Below are 22,306 nucleotides of genomic sequence, written 5' to 3'. Positions count from 1 at the left end.
GTTGTTCACACCTTTTAATCCCTGCATTTACAAAAAGTTTGTATCCTAAGATTATATGTTAAAAAACAGACTAACAGAGAGCCCTATTCAAGTGTGCTTTCCATCAAGAAAGAAAGAAAACCACTGCAGACGATTATATTTTCTCTGAAAAATGGGAAGTGGAAAGCGAAGGAGTGGCTTTTAAAGCCACTGCTCCACTCCCAGACTCAAAAAGTACAGCAGAACATAGAATCTACAATACGTGGCACATAGGTACTTTTATTCACAAAATGTAGATTTTACGTTATGTGACACAAAGGGTTACGGTGGTCAGAAATATGGTCTTGCAGTATAACTGGTTTCAACTTAAATGACTAAACACTAATGGCTGTTTGTAGCCATAGGCATGCAGCTTTGAAAAACATCCTCCAGAACTAAACTGACTTGCCTGTCTTTCCATTAGTGAGTGTCTGTGACATACATAGACCAATGGCCATACACCTTAATTATACAGGGGTAATCACATAAGGGGGCTGAAACACAGGCAAAAATTTTTATTGAGATACTGTACTGTCAGGCACCATTTTGGTATATTTTTCTAGAAAAGGTGGCAACCCTAAGTCTGATATTGAAACTAGCTGCAAGTAGCTTGTACTATATGATCTCCCTGTGTCTGCATCATATCATCAACTGGATATTTCCTCCAACATTAAAAAAGGAAAAAAAAATTGGCTTCATGAAATTGACCCTAGTGTGTTGTGGAAATTTAATAAACTGTAAGATCTGCTTGGGCAGGGATTAAATTGAATGATGATTAAACTCTTTAAAGGCGCTGTAATTTAGTACATATAACATATCAAAACTGTAAATTAGATAAATAATAAAATGAAATAAATTTACCTGTACCAAGAACAAAAACAAATACAGTTTTAGAATATTTTATTAAAAAAGTGATAAATTCATACCTATATTGCAATAAATAGCAATGTAATTAAGCTATAACTACAATACTACTTTAGAAGGGAGGGATATATTAACCTCGCACTTACATGGTCTTCAGGGACAAGTAAAGGGTGTGTAGATTCTTCACCAACTGAAGGAAGGCGTGTGCTACCCACAGAGGGATGTCTGCTTGATGGGTGCGAGGATGCTTCACCAAAGGATGGGTAGCGGGGGTAGCCATTTGGGACACCTGACCCACTAAATCCAGGGGCTACAAGGGGAGCAAATTTAAGGAAAACAGATTTTAATTTGTTCATATAAAAGTAATAAACACTCGAGGTCTTTATCCTTCAAATAAATATGGTCTACTTAAATATTTTGTGCAATGGGAAAAACACACACATACACACACTATATAAACAATGCAATAAATACCTTAACCAGTTTTAAAATCCTTTTCAGCCATGAACACACACATTTATGCATATTTATAAAAACAAAATTCCTTCAACAGCAAGGAAGAATAATTTCTGTGTAGGAGTTTGAGGTTACTGCTGCCTATAAACCATTGAACTTATTATGAATAATGTAAAGGAAAGAAAACAATAACTGTGGTGCTACAATAGCCTCTTAAATCATACCCAGTAGAGTTGAGGGTAATTCCCATGGGGGCCAAAAACACATCATTCAAGTGAGAAGTTTTTGCCTATAAAATTAATTCTAGGTGAAGTGTGCAAGCACCATTTATTTTCATATTAAAGATGTAAAGAGGAATCAAAACAAGGTGTCTCATTTTTAGTGCTTGCTTTGTATATTAGAGCGGAGATGCTCAGCTGCTTTGTTACACTATTCTAAAGAAATCCTAGCAAAGGTGTGTTATGGGGAAATTACAGAAGATGCCAATGCTGCGCTTATTTAGTAAACTACTGGACTGGGGGCTCAAGGTTAGTGACTAAATTCACTGGGGAATGGGGTATCTAATAAATTAGGAACCCACAATGAATAGCAATTTTTTTTGTCCTTTAATTTCCTGTGAAAGAAGAATAAAAAAAAAGTCATTTACTGGTGGGTGTGCGAGGGGTTCTTGGAACATCCAACTCAGTCTGGGGATTTCGTTCAACTACTGGCTCCTCCACAACGCTAATGCTATTGTTCTGCATGATCTCTTGAAGCATATTGAAGAGCTCTTCTGCACGAGCACACTTAAAAGCAAATATTCCTGAAAAACACAATATTTCTACTTTATGTGCGATTATAACCTATGTCAGTAGCTGACAAAAACATTCCAGATTACTCAACATTTCTAACCAGTCACTGGGACACATAATGGAAAAAATACATAACATAATAAAAACATTACTACAAAGGAAGTTTAGACATAGGGTACAGGTTGTGTGACCTATATAGGAGAGTAGTTGTAAAACTGAAAGACAGTAGAAGCACTAATAAGATTGAAAAGGAATAACAGTGATGCGGTTTTACAGACCTCACCTTCTTTGCATTAATTTTGTAAATAAGCCCTACCAAAAAAAGAAAAAAAAAGCTGCCCCATTCTTGTTGGACGCTAGGAAAAATGGTAGCGGAAGAGAAGACAGACAGTACAAAGAAGGCATTGATAGTGTGATACCATGCCTCCAGCAGAGGGGGCCCAACTTACCATTACCAGAAAAGACAATCAGTGAAGTCTCCAGCTTTGGATTGATCTTCCTTTTGCAAGCATTAAGTTAAAATTAATATTCTTGTTAAACACATTAGTTTTGCATGGACTGATTTGAAACCCTGGACTTTATTTTATTTTTAATTTTTTTTAACTTGCTGTTGGAGGAAAAGGCAGAGCTGCAAAAGCATGCATATCTCAAGTAAACTTAAGATTATATTTTAACCTCGAAAGGCCCACACATTATAGCGATAGCATGCAGTACAAATACTTCAAATATTTTCATTCAGCAGGTAAATAAACAATTTCTAAACAAGGAAAGTCTACAAGCTAGGACTCAAGAGCAGGAATATTTGAATTTTAATTCAATGTATAGATCACTTAAAGAATTTAGATCAGTTTAGCTGTGACAACATTGTTTGTGACAGCAAGACAAAGATTTAGAAGACAGCCCATTCCCCACCCTCATCCCCTCCCAAATACATGCACAATTATAAGGAAGATGTGCTTAGCTAAAATTAGGATACATAAATTATGCTACTGCTGTCTATAGTAAGGAGATCACACAAGGTCAACTACATCTACTAGAGACACAATGCTATATGCCTCAGACATTTTAAACTTACTTAAGCCATGACAGCAGCGAAAACTGACAAAATACACAAAACAGTTTGTACAGTTATGGGATCCCTTATCTGGAAACCTGTTATCCAGAAAGTTCCAAATTACGGAAAGGCCATCTTCCATAGACTCCATTATCATTATAAGCAAATAATTTAAATTTTTCAAAATTATTTCCTTTTTCTCTTTAATAATAAAAAAGTACCTTGTACTTGAGCCCAACTAAGATATAATTAATCCTTATTGGAGGCAAAACAAGCCTATTGGGCTTAATCAATCTTTAAATGATTTTTAGCAGACTTAAAGGGGACATATAGAGTAAATGGGAAAACCCTAATTTTGTAGGCAATTATGAATAATATATGGTGCTGGTTTAACTTTGTGCTAAAAATTAATCCTATCTGTAAAAATGGCCCCTTTATTGGAGCTCCCTATAGATCCTATCAGTTCTCTGTCAGAGTTTGAAATGGAGAGTGGGCGTGTCCTAACAGTCCCTGCCAGAAGCACATTAGGAGGGGGAGAGCCAATCACAGCCCTGCACTCCCACAAGCAAAGACAGACTTCAGTTCCCTATCAGGTCAGCCTAGCCGCTGATTGGTTCCTATCCTACAGTGCAGGGTACGGAGGGCCGCCGGCTCCCCAGCTCATCCAGAGAATTCAGCCAGCAGGAAGTGGAACAGATGGGCGGGGCTAGTGGAGTTTTGGTGGAATTTCTCAATAAATCAGTCTGAAATACAACTTTTTTTTTAAGCACAATCCTTCTATATCTAGAGGAGAATAATTCTCTGGTACATTCATAACTTTTATAGGATATGTCTCCTTTAAAATTGTGGAGATCTAAACTACGGAAAGATCCCTTATATGGAAAACCCCAGGCCCCGAGCATTCTGGATAACAGGTCCCATACCTGTATTATTTATAATATGAAAAACACATCTTTAGTCAGATATAAAATGCATAATTATTCAACACATCAGGGCAGGGCAAAATATGGCCTTTTTAAGCCACCCTAGGTCTATATTCATTTTTCAGATACCGCAATACCGGGGTGTCAGGGTACTCACCCGTGCGGCCCGGTCTCGCGCGCATCCTGTTGTCCGCGGGACGGTGCGCGTGCGTCAAAGTGCACGTACATGTCAAAGCGTGCACGTACGTGACGAGCTGACGACGCCGGTTCTGTGCATGCGTGGGGGGTATTTAAAGCTATCAAATTTCTCCTCCTGTGCTATGTTGTCTGCGGCCTTGCCTGGGAAACTAAGCCTGCCTGATTTACCTTACGACTTTCTGTTGCCGATCCTTCGCTTGCCTGACTCTGATTTTCAATACTGCAGTAATTATTCTCTAATTTATTAGGACATGGGGTTAACACCTAATCATGCATGGAAAAAAAAAATACAGTCAAATACTGTGACACCGATATAATTTTGAAAAATACCGTGATATAAATTTTTGGTCATACCGCCCAGCTCTAATATGATCATCTAGTTTGAGCTGGGACATTGTTTATCTCTTCTTGTATGTTATCTGTATGTTTAATGTATGCAGTCATTTATTGCACTGCACTGAATATTTTGTTTTATAAATACATAATAATTATAATAATGATAATCTGCAGATCAAATTCCAGTCTGGGTCATCATTGCTTTTTTCCCTCCCCAGACCAATTTCCTATTCCTCTTCTACTTTCTTTTATGCCATGAGATTTTCTTCCCCGTCCATCCCTTTTTAAATCTCTCCCCTTCTCTCCATATGCTACGTCTCCCCTTCTTTTGCCAACTTATTATTTCAGTACATTCCTCTGCTCATACTTTCCAGCTGTTAACTTGTGTCCTTACCCCTTTCCTACACCTTTTTCTCTTTCGCACTTTCCCTCTCATTTACCATATATCCTGCTTTACCCTTCATTTTACACTCCCTATAGCTTTTTACACCTCCCCCTTTTTATCTCTGCCTCTCCTTCATTCCCAATATATACTGCTCACCCTTGCACCTTATGCTTCCTATTCTTTCCCTTTTCTTCTGCTGAGCCCCAATATTAACAATTATCCTTTTACTCTCCAGTTTTTTCTCCACTCTTCTCTTTTTTTCTAATATATTTTATGGTCAACAAATTGCAGACCAGCCTAAAAAAAAATAAATTTTAGCATTTTAGTGCCAACTCTGTAAATTATTTTGTTTTTAAAAAAAATCCTGATTATAATTAAAGTGCAGACCAGACTAAAATAATTATAATCAATATTTTTTTTCCATATAAAAACAAAATAATTTACGGAGTTGGCGCTAAAATGCTTTATATGTCTATGATATGTCATCATATGTCAATAAGGACACCTATCTCTCAGCTAAAAGACCCATTTGGAACAATGTGTCTTGTGGACAAACAGTACAGGTATGGGAACGGTTATCCAGATTGCTTGGGACCTGGTGTTTTCCGGATCTTTTCGTAATATGGATCGCCACACTTTAAAAAGGTACTAAAAAATAATTTAAACATTAAATAAAGCCAATATAATTCAACCTTATTGGAAAACAATTCTATCTTAGTTGGGATCAAGTACCAGGTACTGCTTTATTATTACAGAGAAAAAGAAAACCATGTTTTAAAATCAGAATTATTTGCTTATAATGTAGTCAAATGGGAGATGGCCTTCCTATAATTCAGAACTTTCTGGATAAAGAGTTTCTGGAAGGCCAATCCCATACCTGTACATATAGGGTTGATTTAAATTCTTCAATGCTACCACCAGTTCATTACTCTCATTAAACTTTCTAAGAAGCCAGGGACCTTTTTTTGACACAACAATGGAGTAGGCCTAGGCCCCCCTTTCTCTTATTTTAAACTGGCAACACTGTTTGGAAAAGTCTCCTTTATCCAAGGTAAAGGCATTGGCATTAAATGCATCAATACAAAAGTAACATTTACTGACTACAGCAAGATATAAAGTCTCAAAAGATGAATTTAAGGTAAAATGCTAGAAGACAAATAGGAATGTTGAGTGAATACATACTCAAGCAAAAGCAATACATATTTATATATTGTAAACTGGTAACAGGTAAACAGGTGGAAGGGAGATATATTTCCCCTAGGTTCATCTCCTACTCCCTCATGTATAGCGTTGCTGACAGGGGCACTTCTGCCATTAGGCGAGTTGAGAAACTCGCCTCAGGCGGCAGAAGCGCCCCAGTTACCAGGGGCGGCAAAAAGCCACTCCTGGTAACTTTAAGACCCAAATTTCCGGTTTTTAAACGGGAAATTCGGCTCTTCTAGTGCAGAGAGCGCAATTGCGCTCTCTGCACTAGCGATCTCACCGCCCCCGGACCCACTCCTGCGCTCAGAAGGTAAGCGCTGGGGAGCGGCATCCAGGAGCCGCCTCAGGCGGCGATATGTCCAGAATCGCCCCTGGGTGCTGAGGGGGTTAATTCCCCAAGGGAGTCTCACCTGGGGAATAATTAGCAGGCTAGATATGCCTGCAGTCAGAGAGTGAAGGGGCTGGGGCTGAGACTGAGGACTGAACTTGCTGTGTGAGGGTCTGTGCCTGCCTGAAGGAGCTTTGAGCATTTTCTCCCAAACAGAAGGACTCTCAAAAGGTACTGTGACTTTGGGGGAGTTGTGTTTTTGGTTTAGCCGGTAATCCCAGTAGGGGACCGGTAATAGAGAGGGAAGTACTAGTAGTTAGAGCCCAAGTGTGGCAAGGGTTTTGTATTGCTTAAGCTCGTGCTGGATACCAGAGTCTGTGACTGCATATAATAAACTGGACTTTATCGACCTAACGGACAGTCTGTACGTCTGATCTCGCTTACAACATATATTTATATATATATGTACAGCAACTAATGCATTGATATATTCTGATACAGTATGTATCTGGAAGGAAGTAAGGTCTTACAAGACTTTTCATTATTGTTATCTTAAAAATAATTTTATGGGACAAAATATTTTTACACAATATATATGCCTATGCAAAGTCTGCCGCATTGTAGTCACCTACAACAACCAATAACCAGGTAACATTTACTGGTCACCTGTTTAAAAGCAAACACCTTAATGGTTGCTATACTTGATCATCATTTTTTATGTGCCTGAACAGATATAATTTAAAAATATATAAAAGGTATAGTGTGCAAACGAAGCAGCTTCGTTGAAAACTCAGGATGGCGAGCTGCAAACATACTGGTTTACAGTACATTTTTGGTATATCTGATCTAAAGATGTTTCAGTCATTTTTGCAAAATAGCATCAGTACAATTAAGCCAAAAAACTTCCCCTTACCTTGTCCAGTCTGACACCTTCGTCCACTTTCAAAAGAAAATAGGTTTGAATCGTATCCATAGCGTCGCAAGCAGAGGTAAGGCCACTTGACAGAATCTCGCTTACGAGTGTATAAGATTAGCTCATTTTCTGTCAATTCCATTATGCCAGAGCCAAGCTCATTACCATCATCATCAACGTTAATAACCTTATATTAAAGGGGAAAAAATAAACTACCATTAGAAAAAGTAACCATTTTGAATGTCCAGGGTGTAGATTTAAAGTGTCAGCAGCTAAGGAACCTATCTACTGATTCAGTTCAACCTTTTAAATGACTATTTAGAGTAAATGACTATTTAGTCTAAATGGATGTTAACAGTTGAGGTGGCCATATACTATAAGATCCTTTTGTTTGGCATAATCACCAAACAATCTCATCTCTCTCTTAATATGCCCATCTATGGTAGGTGATATTGTTCTAATCTGATTAAATTACAATGAAGAGGATATGAGCCATGGGAGGGAGGAGGGAAAATCAGGCCTGCCCAATCGACATGTGTCCGATTTTCGGACAGATATTTGTCCATTTGTGGGGCCCACCGACAGGCCTCCCTGACCATTAAGTTCTCGAATTGGCAACTAAGCCATAAGATTAGCAAGAAGGGGAAAGAATACAGGCATTATCAAATATAAAAAGGGAATTATTAATAAAACATTTGATACCGTTTAACTTAAGTGTCAAGCTGTTTAATTGTGTATGCAGGCTAGAAGCATTAACAACTTACCTTAAATCTGTTTTGTTGGTTATCTGGGATAGTTTCTTTATCTGGACAGCTACAACAGCTACCCATTGCTTCTTTAGAAGACCATATGATCACTAGAGGCAATTCAAAATAATAGCACAGGTGTAAACAAAATAGCACTTCCTTAGTAAAATAGCAAGCATAAAAAAAAGTCTGCTTTTTGTGTTCCGAGACAAATATTTTTATGCAACTGGCTCATTTTAAGTATACCAGTAACTCTTATACCAGTGTCATTTTATTAATTTGTTATGACTAGGCCTACATAACCAAAGTGTTTTCCATTGTAATCTCTTTTAGATTCAGACGAGACTTTAGCCAGAATAACACTCAGCATTAGTAAATTGGTGGGCGAGACAGATCTGTAGAAGCACATCACAATGGTCTCAAAAAGCTCTACAAAATGTGAGATAGCTTTTTTTCGAAATGGGCACACAATTTTCTAGCATTTTATAAATTAATACTAATGCGTGAAAATGGACATATTTTAACTGAAAAGCACAATGCAACCCCATAGGCTATTTGGACTAAGTGCACCCCATTTAGAGATAGCCTAAACAGGAGTAAAACAGAAAAAAAAAAAAACTTACATAGATCTGGCCATTAATCTTCTTAACCTCTGCTGCTGCATCAGGGCGTTAGTCTTGAACCAAGATACCATACCGCATGTTTTCCCCAAGTGCCTTGCAACCTTTAGAATGGAAAAAAAAAAAGCTATTCAAAGCTTTTGTTCTGTAACAGGTTAAAAGGCCCAATAACAAAGCTCAGAGTGGTTTGCAGGGACAAGAAACTAGCAAAAAAGAGAGTATGGCTTTTTTTTCCCACAATGCTGTGCTGGGAGAATATTCACTTTTTCCTTTACCAGCAAAACCAAGCTGTATTACCCACATTATGGAAATAAAGGTTCACTTGGTACCACTGGGCGTTCTTAGACATTTTCACTTTTACTTTAAGTAGCTTTAGCAGGGCAAAAATTTGACAAACTGACATTATGACGGCATTGCAACGATATCACTGAACTCTTCAATATAACCCATTCTAGTGCCAGTATTTCTGTAGATAACATGGCTGTGTTTATATACCTGTCAGCAGTGTGTTTACAATTAGAAACACATAGTTGGCAAAGGGGTTAACCCTTTAAGTGCCAAGGGACGTAGATTCTACGTCCTAGGTACCAAGGGACCAAAGTGCCATGGGACGTAGAATCTACGTCCAATGGCACTGTCGGGTTTACAAGCGCTGCGCTCGCTTTTAAAGCAGCGCAGCGCTTGTAAAGCCTTCACAACCCCCTAGGCAACGAGCGAATGAAGACATACTTACGGATCCGGTCGCCCAGCCGCACCGATCCGGTCCCTCAGCCAATGACAGCAGTGGACACGCATTGATGACGTGTCCACTGCTGTCCCTTTAAAAGTCGCCGCCTACTGTCGGCTCCCTCACTCCTGCTGCGCACATTGGACCGGATGGAGCTTCCCTGCTGCCTTCCTGCTGGATTTATCGCCCCTGATCGCCTGCCTGCCTTGGGTAAGCTGAACTACAACTCTCTACCACTGTTTATTTTGCTTATTTCTATCTCAACTGTCTAAAAAATTTTTTTTTTTTTTTCAATTTTTTCTTCTATCTTTGTCATTATTACACTTTTGTACACATACACACTTATTTACAACTTTCCCAAGCACACACAGACACTTACACACACACTTACACTTTTTTTTTTTTTTTCTTTCTTTTCTTTTCTTTCTTTCTTTGCTTTCTTTGGCAGTCTTTTTTTTTTACTAAAACTTTATTTCTGATCTTGCTCTATAATTATCTGATTTATTTGGTTGCATTTTAGTGTTTTTTTGGCATTTTCATAATTGATTTCTGTTTTTGAATTATTCTATTGCACTGTAACTTTTTTTATTGCTATTGGGTGCTGAATTTGCAGTGACGTTGGTGGATCCAGGGCTCTGACCACTGATTTCATTGCAATTATTGTTCTTCTGTTGGTTTAGGTGATTTTATTGGATTTTACTGATTTTATGGTGTTTTATCTTTGCATTGTTCTTTGTGTGTTTAGTGCCCCCAAAAAGGTTGCTTTTGCAGTGACATTGGTGGATCCAGGGCTCTTACCGATTTCATTGCAACTATTGTTCTTTGATTGCTTTTAGTGGTTTTATTCCATTTTAACTTCATTTGATTTCAGTTGTTCTAGAAAGGTCCAGAGGTGCTAAGATTGTTCTGGTAGTTTCTATTGCCAAGGGTTAGGCTGATGCCACACATGGCGTAGGGCTGATTTTTTCAGCAAGTGGAAAAACGCTTGCCGAAAATTCAGCCCTACGCCTGCTACTTGTGCCTGCACCCGAATGAATGGGATACGCTCGGGTGCAGGCACATGTAGCCGATATACGCATGAAAACGCGAGACTTTGCATTCTCACGCGTTTTCATGCGTATATCGGCTACATGTGCCTGCACCCGAGCGTATTCCATTCATTCGGGTGCAGGCAAAAAAAAAGGGGTGCATAGAGTGCAGCCCCAATATTATGCATTTTCAGGTTTGGTGGCCATGTACTTATGCGCAACCAGACATAGGTATCGTTTTATTCAGGGGAACTTGCAGATTGATCTAGGGTTGTATCTGGTTTTTCCTTGATTTCTGACCAAAGCGCTGACTTCTGCAAGGGACTGCGGCCACAATTTTCCATGTAGAAAGAGAAGAATGGTGTCTCTGAATAGCTGAAGGTGTGCACTTTTCGTAAATATATAGATTGTGGGGGTTATCTCACAGGTAGGGGGGGTTAACACTGAAAAACTGCAGGTAGTGCACATAGAGCGCAGCCCCCAAAATTTCAACTGAAATTGCCCTTATGCATTGCCCCTGTTTTGGGGCATTTGGTGGCCACGTCTTTATGTGCACCCATACATATGGGGTATCGTTTTATTCAGGGGAACTTGCAAATTGAGGTTTAGTAAGTTTTTGGTAGTTGCCATGGAGATTTTGGGGAGAAATCTAGGTTTTTTATCTGGTTTTTCCTTGATTTCTGACCAAAGCGCTGACTTCTGCAAGGGACTGGGGCCACAATTTTTCATGTAGAAAGAGGAGAGTGGTGTCTCTGAATAGCTGAAGGTGTGCACTTTTCAGAAATATATAGTTTGCGGGGGTTATTTCACAGGTATGGGGGTGTTTAGACTAAATAACTGCAGATAGAGCACAGCCCCCCCTTATGCATTGCCCCGGTTTGGGGGCATTTGGTGGCCACGTCTTTATGTGTACCCATACATATGGGGTATCGTTTTATTCAGGGGAACTTGCAGATTGAGGTTTAGTAAGTTTTTGGTAGTTGCCATGGAGATTTTGGGGAGAAATCTAGGTTTGTATCTGTTTTTTCCTTGATTTCTGACCAAAATCTAGGGTTGTATCTGGTTTTTCCTTGATTTCTGACCAAAGCGCTGACTTCTGCAAGGCACTGCGGCCACAATTTTCCATGTAGAAAGAGGAGAGTGGCGTCTCTGAATAGCTGAAGGTGTGCACTTTTCAGAAATATATAGTTTGCGGGGGTTATTTCACAGGTATGGGGGTGTTTAGACTAAATAACTGCAGGTAGAGCACATAGAGCACAGCCCCCCCTTATGCATTGCCCCTGTTTAGGGGCATTTGGTGGCCACGTCTTTATGTGTACCCATACATATGGGGTATCGTTTTATTCAGAGGAACTTGCAGATTGAGGTTTAGTAAGTTTTTGGTAGTTGCCATGGAGATTTTGGGGAGAAATCTAGGTTTTTATCTGGTTTTTCCTTGATTTCTGACCAAAGCGCTGACTTCTGCAAGGGACTGCGGCCACAACTGTCCATGTAGAAAGAGAAGAGTGGTGTCTCTGAATAGCTGAAGGTGTGCACTTTTCGGAAATATATAGATTGTGGGGGTTATCTCACAGGTAGGGGGGGTTATCACTGAAAAACTGCAGGTAGTGCACATAGAGCGCAGCCTCCAAAATTTCAACTGAAATTGCCCTTATGCATTGCCCCTGTTTTGGGGCATTTGGTGGCCACGTCTTTATGTGCACCCATACATATGGGGTATCGTTTTATTCAGGGGAACTTGCAGATCGATGTTTAGTATGTTTTTGGTAGTTGCCATGGAGATTTTGGGGAGAAATCTAGGTTTTTTATCTGGTTTTTGCTTGATTTCTGACCAAAGCGCTTACTTCTGCAAGGGACTGCGGCCACAATTTTCCATGTAGAAAGAGAAGAGTGGTGTCTCTGAATAGCTGAAGGTGTGCACTTTTCAGAAATATATAGTTTGTGGGGGTTATTTCACAGGTAGGGGGGGTTAACACTGAAAAACTGCAGGAAGTGCACATAGAGCACAGCCCCCACATTTTTAGCTGTAATTGCCCTTGTGCATTGCCCCTGCTTTGGAGTGTTTGGTGCCCATGTCTTTATGTGCACCCATACATATGGGGCATCATTTTATTCAGGAGAAGTTTGTCTTTCAAATATGCCTTTGTTAGAAAATTTTTATGAGATTTTTTTTTGTCAAATCCACATTTGATCATGCGTCCAAGTTTACGTTTTAGAAAAAAAAAAAAATGTCATAAAAAGTTCCAAATTTCACAATGCACTGACAAAAGGTATTTGGCTTTTGAGTGAAAACTACATTGCACCTAGAAACCTGAAGGTCTGTAGTTTCTAAAGATACCAAACATGAGGGGATATTTTAGATTTACATATAAGTTATGCTGCATTAACTGTTACAAGCGCTTTTCTGCTTTGTTCTGGTGTGATATTGTACTAAGTATTGCTTTAGTTTGGGGGTTACTTCTGGACAGGAACTGTGGGGTACCACCACATATTTGGTATCGTTGGAATTGGGAGTATCAGGGCTTTTACAAACAATAAAAAAAAGTGAGTAAAATTAACTTTTCTATGGAAAAAAACCTCAAAATATACAGAAATTTTTCATAATTTTTTTTTTTTTTTACATATTTCACCCAAAATACACATCATATCTCCAGAAAAGTTATAAAATTTGGTATGTATGTCGAAGCCCAATTAGTGACGAAAAAAACGATATATAATTTCCCTAGTTTCGTGGAGGTTTTCCTACCAAAAAACATTGTTAAAGTGAATGAGTACAAAATGCTTAAAAAACGTCTGGCACTGGGGGGAACCGAAATGACGAATTCGGCTGGCACTTAAAGGGTTAAGCTACCAGATACACAGAATCTCTGCTTTCTACATTATGGGAAAATGCTATTTCCCAGCCAATGCTGTTCACAGAGCAATGCAAAGCAATGACAATGCAAGTAAGAGCAGAAATTAATTCAAACTTATAGCGACTGCACTACATATACTGATTCGCCATGCCCTGATATGGGTGATATTTTTCATTATGACTATTCCCGAGTGCAGTTTTTTAACTGGGTCTGTTGTCTTGGTCGTAGTGAACATAAGGGCTGAAACCCTTGAATAAAATTTAACCAACAAATTAACTTGTCACTTGCATAGTGAAAAACAAAAGCTGTATATTGATGAATACTAGTATACCTAGTGGAACAAAATGTATCATACCCAAATAAAAGACTAGATTACCAGGTTACATTTTACATTTCCCAGTTACAATGCTAAACTTTGCGGGACATTTTGTAGTATGGTGTCAGATCAACAAACTGGCAGATGCAGTTGCATAAGTTAAAATATAATGGGACGAATACAAAAATCTGACAAGCCTGTCAAAAGGGAACACTGCTTGCTGCTTCTTTCGACAAGATAAAACTGATGGTGTCCAAATTTTTTTTCTCATCGAAATACACCAGTTGTAGATGCAGGAACAAAACACACCATTTGACTTTATCTGATCTGACATTACAGCGGTGGAGCTCAGATTTTGTAGGATCCTACAAAATCTTGTGCTGTTGCATGAAAAGATTAGATAAAATTTGATCAACAAAATCTGATCAAAATCTCCTGTGAATTTAGTCCTTAAGGCAGGGGTGGGCAAACTTTTTGGCTCACGGGCCACATTTACTCACCCCCGGGCCAGGGTGGGCCCCCTTCTCTCTTTAATTCCGGCACACCAATGACACCAAGTCTCGCGTGATGAGACTTGGCGGCGGGCCGGATTAAAAAGGCAAAGGGGCCGGATGTGGCCCGCGGGCCGTAGTTTGCCCACCCCTGCCTTAAGGGCAGTGGCACACGGGGAGATTAGACGCCTGCGATAAATCTTCACTATTGCGGGCAACTAATCTCCCTGAAATGCCATCCCACTATTGTGGGCGACTAATCTCCCCGACATGCCACAGGCAAGAATGTAAATTGCCTGTGGGATGGCGTCATTTCGGTTTCCAAAGTCGCGCAAAGTTGCCTGTAGGAAAAAAGTTCAATGTGAAGGGCTTTCCACTGGCGGCTTCTATTGTTGCGATCGAAAACCCTTTTCGGAGCAGTTACTCGCCCGCAATAGCAGCGATCTAGTGCCGGGGGGAGTAAGTTACTCCGTGGGTGCTAAACCTTAAAGTTGTGTATTCGCTCAAGAAAGACTATTACAGTTTCTATAAACAGTCATGGGGGGGTAGCTATTTATATTGAAATGAAAACGCTACGGGTTACATTGCACTGGAGACCAAAACTGTACGGCATATTCTAGATGGGGCCTTACCAGCACTCTGTAAAGGGGAATAACAACCCCTTTTAATATAGCTCAAAGCCTTATTTGCCATCGCTTGTTAGACAAATTTATTATCTACAATGACACCAAGGTCCTTCTCCACTATAGATTTACTTGCAGTCCCATTAAGGGTATAAGTGGCTCGCATATTTTTACATCCCAGGTGCATGACATTACATTTATCAACATTAAATGTAATCTGCCACTTAGCTGCCCAGATTGCCACTTTGTCAAGATCCTGCTGCAAGGATGTCTTGCAGCAGGATTTAGATGTCTTCTAAATTGCACTGTTTACATAGCAAGTAACTCACTCACCATTTAAAATTTTATTCTTGAACCCAAAATGTATCTTTTTTTATTGCAATATTGGCGTGTAGGCAGCCATCTTAGTGCAGGTAACCTATTGTTTCTCCTACTCCCATGTAACTGGAGTCCCAAGGCAGACTAGGATTTCTTCCTATTGAGTGCTATTCTGATATCTACTGGGAGTTGCTACCTTAAGGTGGCCATACACGAGCAGATCCGAGCGGATCTTCCCCCGATATCCCCACCTACGGGTGGGCGATATCGGGGACCATTTAGGTAAAAAAAATAATAATCCGATCGTTTGGCCCTGGGGCCAGACGATCGGATTATGTGGGCGGCAATGGGGCAGTCGGATCCGACCAGATTTTCTAACCTGGTCGATCGAGATCTGGCCAATTTCAGGCCAGATATCGGTCGGCCAGGCCGATCTGCTCTCCCCATACACGGGCCGATTAGCTGCCGAATCGGTCCAAGGGACCGATATCGGCAGCTATAGTCGGCCCGTGTATGGCCACCTTTACTGCCTTCCCATTGTTCTTCCGATCGGCTGCTGGGAGAGCGTGATATCAATCCACCTTGCAGCTCAGCAGCAAAGTGTGACTGAAGTTTATTAGAGTCACAAAGCTGTTGCATTCAGGGAAATGGAGAATATGGCTAGCCCCATGTGACAATTCAAAATTACATATTAAAAAAAAAAAAAAAAAATCTGTTTGTGGTTTTAAAAAATGGATTTCAATGCAGGATTCTGCTGGAGAAGCTCTATTAACTGATGCATTTTTCCCATTACAGTATTCCTTTAACAACCACTCTGTACCGAATCCTGCAGTCAGTTATGTTATCTGCTACATAACCTATGCCTTTTCTTTTTTTCCTAGCTTAAATGACTGTCCCAGTGGATAAACAAAGCTTATTTATATAAAACTAGTAGACTTTCTGAATCAAAAACACCAGTTCTACCAGTGCAGGGCAGCAGTACATAATATTTTAGTTACTTTAAAACACTTCATTTTTTTGGTGTTACTGTTCATTGGACTCACGCTATGTATGTATGTATGTATGTATGTATGTATGTATGTATGTATATGTGTGTTTCCCACCCCATGTACATATAGGTTATACAGAAATGGAAAAAAATGTGCATGTGGGGAAAGAAAAGTCATTGTTCAGCACGTTAAAATGTTTAATATACCATAACAATTAGGTACATTCTAGAACACACTCAAACACCCAGACCTGTTTTTAGCATTTAATAAATAATAATTCTCCTTACTGAAGTCATGCACAATTTAAGAGCAACAGGGGACATTTTGCCACCAGCGGAAAAATCGCAAATCCCACGAGTAACAAAACGCAAAATACATTCCAATGTACTAACATTAGAAATGCAGAACCCTAACCTGTTGAATTGTTTAATCACAGGAAAATGCTTAATTTTGCAGTTTCACAAACTTTTCCTCTGGTGAAAAAATACCCAATGAGCAACTGCTATAAGAGTACAGCTTTTGTCAGATTTCAAAGCATTCACATGCAGTATTAAAATTGTGTTTGCTCAACCCAAATGGTAGAAAAGAGGTTAACATTTAAAGATAGTGTCCACCATGAAGGCAACCTGTAGGCTATAGCCAACTAGAATTATTTACTTGCAAATGATGATTTAAAAGCAGTGGATGGTCACATCCACTGTTGGACCTAAAGAAAGCAGATTGTTGGCTCTGCTAAATTCCTTGTGTGCCTCACACATCAAGGACTCACCGAGCATTCTTCTCCCAACTGCTTAAGTAACCTTAGCAACTTTCTCTGTTTAAAATGGCAGCAGGTCAGTTTAAGGAGTTCCTTAGCAACAGAAATGTCTCTCTTTTAAGTGGGAAAAGCCCTTCTTTGTAACTCCCACACTACTTATGTCAGACTTCAAGCAACATTTGTGCTGGATAAGAAGACAGGGACAGAAGCTAAAACAGAGAGAGAAAGAAACACAAAAAAGGGAAGGAGAAGGAAAAGAAAAAAAACAAACAGCAGGGGGGAGACAAAACAATGAAAAGTAGTAAAGTAGTTGCTTTAAATTGTCCATTTTTAGCAAAACACATAATTTCTTATTTAAGCAACAACAGATCTCAGAGTTAATTTTTAAACAGCAGACCACAGGAAGCTTCATTTGAAGTCTTTCACTCAAATAGCTGGCATGTGCTGACTATAAAATGGGTGGTAACTGAAATGCCACTAAAAAGGTCAAAACACAAAAATTAAAAAAAAAGTCAAAACAGACTTTTCAATCACTAGTGATACCTGTATCAGGTGCTCACATTTCACATGCAGTGAGGCTTATTTATGAGGTATGAGTATAATTTATACAATGGTACAGTTCACATATCAGATTAGAAAATCATAAAATACATCACTACAAAAAGTAAAAATGCCATGCATCGTAAGTAAAATTACTGAAGGGCAATTAAAAGCCTTTAATCACTTGTTGAACAAGTTTCTCTATGTGCTTAGAGCTGTCAGTGTCTATAAAACCCTAAACAGATCTGCCCAAGTGATATACATGTTGTAGATGCCTTGAGAAATGATGCTGTGGCTTCTGTTCTGATCTCATTTCACTTTCTAAATAAATGCCCCTCCTTTGCCTTTATCTGTGCATCCGTCCCTTCATAGCTCATGCTGGTCTGCTTTGTACACATTTCAAATGGTTCCAGTCAAGCAGTGCTTCCATATCTAGCATAACTTGCTGCTTCAAGTGTTTACACTTTTAGTATATACCTCTTTTATACTGATAGTATATACTTTTATATTAGGTTCAGGCAAAGCAGGTTCTTTTCTGTGATGCTGAGAGATGAAATAAACATTCTTTTATATCCAAAATGCACTGGTTTTGAGTATTTTCAACGTACATTGAAAATGGTTGCAAAACTGGTGAGAAACTGCTTGTGAGTCTACAAATCAAATTTAAACCTTTTTACAAGCTATCAACCTACCATTTTTTGCAAACAGCTGCAGGTACTGCGATGGTTTGGAGCTCTAGTGCCTTGGACAACTATAGCAACAGTAACTAACGTTGGCATGTAATATTTAAACTCATCTCTGCAATGCCTTTAATTCACCAGCGATTAGTGCAGAAATGAGCAAGTGTTGGGCTTCGCTAAATGCACACATATTTAGCAACGCAATACTATTTTTAGACGTTACTTATTCAAGTGGATCTTACAAATCATAACTGTAGAAAAATTCTGGGTTTTCAAACAAGCTGTAAGTAAAACACAAAATACAATGAGCAAAATCTATATGTTATTACATACACAAAAAGGTCTGCGGCAGTTTCATTTCTTGAAAAACCACCTACACAGATTTACCGGCTAATAAGCAATATTCTATATTGTAAGGAACATGTTCTATAATAAAATGCCAAGCAGATACAAACCAGTCCTACGTACTGCATAAGGTGGCAGGACTAGCCATAATTCTGCGTTCTTACTACACTTCTCAGCCCTGTCGCCAGCCATTCAGAAAATGCACTCAAAGACTGAACTAATTCATCAATGCGGGGTCCATGCTGTGTGACCACCCACTACACAAAGCCCAGACCACACAGCTCTCCAGCCTCCATTTTCTATGTATACACAAGTACAGAAGCATAGAGATCACTATTTGAACTCTTGGACCCTCTCCACCAAATACCATTTCCCACTGACTGCAGTACTGCAATATAGGGAAGTTCTGAAGTGTTATTTTGAATAAACTGCTAAATTGCTTACATCTATACCAGTTTTTCTCGTGTCCCTCCCAAAACCTGCAGAAGTACATGGTTAAATTCATTTATTGGAAAGCAAACAAGACCATGAAATGTCTAAAAATCAGCTGAGAAGGTAATAACTGGGGTAAATTGCAACATTTTCTATTTAAATGTTACCGCTTTGAAACTTCTTAACATAAGGTACAGTAACCATGTTCACCATTAACCACCAAGCAACACACCAGCAGCAGGGCAAATTCTTAATCATTCAAATTAACAAAATTATACCAGTGAAATATGATCAAGTTGAAAAGCACGGAGCAAAGACCTCCAAGAGCTCACAAGGGCTTACAGCTATCATATCAGTTATTTATTTAGCACTAACATATTTATGCAGCACTTATATAGATTGCTCTTCATTTTCACCACTGGAATGTACTAACGTACTAACAGTGGTGCCCAATTGCATCAAAGGAAGTTACCCACAGCAACTAATCAGGCCTTTGCTCTAAACTCCTATGGGCCAGTTAACAAAGGTGTTTTTACCTGTGTTTGCCGTGTAGTGATTTTTTCTTGCATTCCAACTGTATAGCAACCCAAAAAGAATCTGGAAGTCCATCTTTAGGGCTGTGGCACACGCTGAGATTGGTCGCCCACAACAAATCCCAGCGTTTGCCACAGCCCTTATGTCTTGGGAAACTTGTGCACTGTTCTAACAATACACTATATGACCCAAAGTATCTGAAAGCATGGTTAGAGCAGTAACTATTAATGTGAAGCATGGGTTTTTATGCCCCAGCAGCTGCACACAAACCTAAAATTATTGTGTGTAATGTCAGTTTATCACCAAAGGAAAATTGAAAACACATTCACTAGAGTGCTCTAGTGCTCATGTGTTACCATCTGGCAGTCTGATAGATAAGTGTGGGTAAGAAATTGGTACCTGCCTAAATGCTTATTCCCAAACACCAAACTCGGCAGTTGGCACTGATTTTCTGTTGCTCTTTTCCAACATCTCGAGATCCAGTAAAAGCAAACCTTAAAGGAAAAGTAACACTAAAATTTTTCAAGTGAAAAAGCTATTCTACCCTGCACTAATAACTGCCCTATCCTGCAAACCCCTTAGTATTTTGAATTCTTTAAAAGAAAACACCTGTTAAAACTTGGCTTCCTGTCAATTGAACTAAGCCGATACGGGGAAGGAAGGCGCAGGCATCAACTATGCGATGATCGATTGATCGAGTCTAGCCTGACTCCTTCCTATACAGAAGGAAGGCTAGGCTCGATCAATCGATCCTCGCATAGTTGATGCCTGCTCCTTCCTTCGCCGTTTCGCCTTAGTTCAATTGACAGGAAGCCAAGTTTTAACAGGTATTTTCTTTTAAAGCATTCAAAATACTAAGGGGTTTGCAGGATAGGGCAGTTATTGGTGCAGGGTAGAATAGCTTTTTCACTTAAAAAATTTTAGTGTTACTTATCCTTTAATGTATAGTGTGCAAGTGTGCAAAGACTTAATGTATAATGTGCAAAGACACTTTTTTTTTTGACAGTTCTCTGCTTTTTATATGCGGTAGGCTGTTTCAGCATAATAACGCCCCCATGAAAAAAGCAAGGCACATACACAGCATTGGTTTGGTGCAATAGGCATGAAAGAATATGACTAACCTGCAGAAAACTCCCGCCAGTCTCAACTGTGCTCCACCTCCAGTGTATCCCAGGCGTGTGCCTACCCTGCGCTTCTGGCCCTGCAGTGCACTTTATGTAATTTAGTTTATCTAGAATCCTAAGTCTAAAAAGCATAAAACTTATAAGCAAAATACTGCTATAAAGTGATATAACATATGGCACCAGCCCTCCTCCTCCTCTTGTTAAAAAAAAAACAAAAAAAAAACTCTACTCTTCTCTCCCGCTCCCTGCTGGCTCTCAGGTAGGAGAATGGCTGGGGAAGGGGATTTCTATAGCTATAATAAGAGGCAGGGAATATAGAGGAAGCAGAACTTTTGTCATGGGGTGTGCTTCCTCTATTTCTATGCCACTGACTGCTATTTTGGGACAGAAACAAAACCAGTAAAGGCAAATGAAAATCATTAAATGCATATTGCCATACAAGCAAAACATGTATATAGAACTTTAATCTAAATCAGACAGCACTCTTTAAGCAGTGTATGTCAGAATACAATAAACACAAAAAGGACACATATTTTTCCCTTTTAGCAATTTTGTGCTGAAAAATATTCTGTTTTGTCCATCAGAATAATTACACTTGTCAGAAGCATCTTTCTCCTTGTAGCTATCAAAAGTGAGAGACGTACAGTGGAGGAAATAATTATTTGACCCCTCACTGATTTTGTAAGTTTGTCCAATGACAAAGAAATGAAAAGTCTCAGAACAGTATCATATCAATGGTAGGTTTATTTTAACAGTGGCAGATAGCACATCAAAAGGAAAATCGAAAAAATAACTTTAAATAAAAGATAGCAACTGATTTGCATTTCATTGAGTGAAATAAGTTTTTGAACCCCTACCAACCATTAAGAGTTCTGGCTCCCACAGAGTGGTTAGACACTTCTACTCAATTAGTCAACCTCATTAAGGACACCTGTCTTAACTAGTCACCTGTATAAAAGACACCTGTCCACAGAATCAATCAATCAAGCAGACTCCAAACTCTCCAACATGGGAAAGACCAAAGAGCTGTCCAAGGATGTCAGAGACAAAATTGTAGACCTGCACAAGGCTGGAATGGGCTACAAAACCATTAGCAAGAAGCTGGGAGAGAAGGTGACAACTGTTGGTGCGATTGTTCGAAAATGGAAGGAGCACAAAATGACCATCAATCGACCTCGCTCTGGGGCTCCACGCAAGATCTCACCTCGTGGGGTGTCAATGATTCTGAGAAAGGTGAAAAAGCATCCTAGAACTACACGGGAGGAGTTAGTTAATGACCTCAAATTAGCAGGGACCACAGTCACCAAGAAAACCATTGGAAACACATTATACCGCAATGGATTAAAATCCTGCAGGGCTCGCAAGGTCCCCCTGCTCAAGAAGGCACATGTGCAGGCCCGTCTGAAGTTTGCCAATGAACACCTGAATGATTCTGTGAGTGACTGGGAGAAGGTGCTGTGGTCTGATGAGACCAAAATAGAGCTCTTTGGCATTAACTCAACTCGCTGTGTTTGGAGGAAGAAAAATGCTGCCTATGACCCCCAAAACACCGTCCCCACCGTCAAGCATGGGGGTGGAAACATTTTGCTTTGGGGGTGTTTTTCTGCTAAGGGCACAGGACAACTTATTCGCATTAACGGGAAAATGGACGGAGCCATGTATCGTGAAATCCTGAACGACAACCTCCTTCCCTCTGCCAGGAAACTGAAAAT

General features: G+C 39.5%; 1 protein-coding gene across 3 annotated transcripts in view; it reads right to left on the bottom strand.

Moving 5' to 3' along the window:
* Positions 1-22,306, bottom strand: part of frs2 (fibroblast growth factor receptor substrate 2) — a 34,315-nt gene that overhangs the window by 2,648 nt on the left and 9,361 nt on the right. For 2 of the 3 annotated variants that reach the window (NM_001134809.1, XM_012958358.3), the window contains exons 2-6: positions 8,839-8,939; positions 8,234-8,325; positions 7,470-7,656; positions 1,985-2,140; positions 1,029-1,192 (exon numbers count right to left, since the gene is read on the bottom strand). In NM_001134809.1, coding sequence (NP_001128281.1) covers positions 1,029-1,192; positions 1,985-2,140; positions 7,470-7,656; positions 8,234-8,299 — 573 coding nt within the window. In that variant the 5' untranslated portion in view covers positions 8,300-8,325; positions 8,839-8,939. Of the gene's footprint in view, positions 1-1,028; positions 1,193-1,984; positions 2,141-2,578; positions 3,028-7,469; positions 7,657-8,233; positions 8,326-8,838; positions 8,940-22,306 lie in introns of those variants that run through there. The other variant, XM_031897502.1, reaches the window with a different exon arrangement.

The sequence above is a fragment of the Xenopus tropicalis genome, chromosome 3 (assembly GCF_000004195.4).
Source record: "Xenopus tropicalis strain Nigerian chromosome 3, UCB_Xtro_10.0, whole genome shotgun sequence".
In the NCBI taxonomy this organism is placed as follows: Eukaryota; Metazoa; Chordata; class Amphibia; order Anura; family Pipidae; genus Xenopus; species Xenopus tropicalis.
Note: the sequence above shows the minus strand (reverse complement) of the source record. Positions and strands in the feature narration are given on the sequence as shown.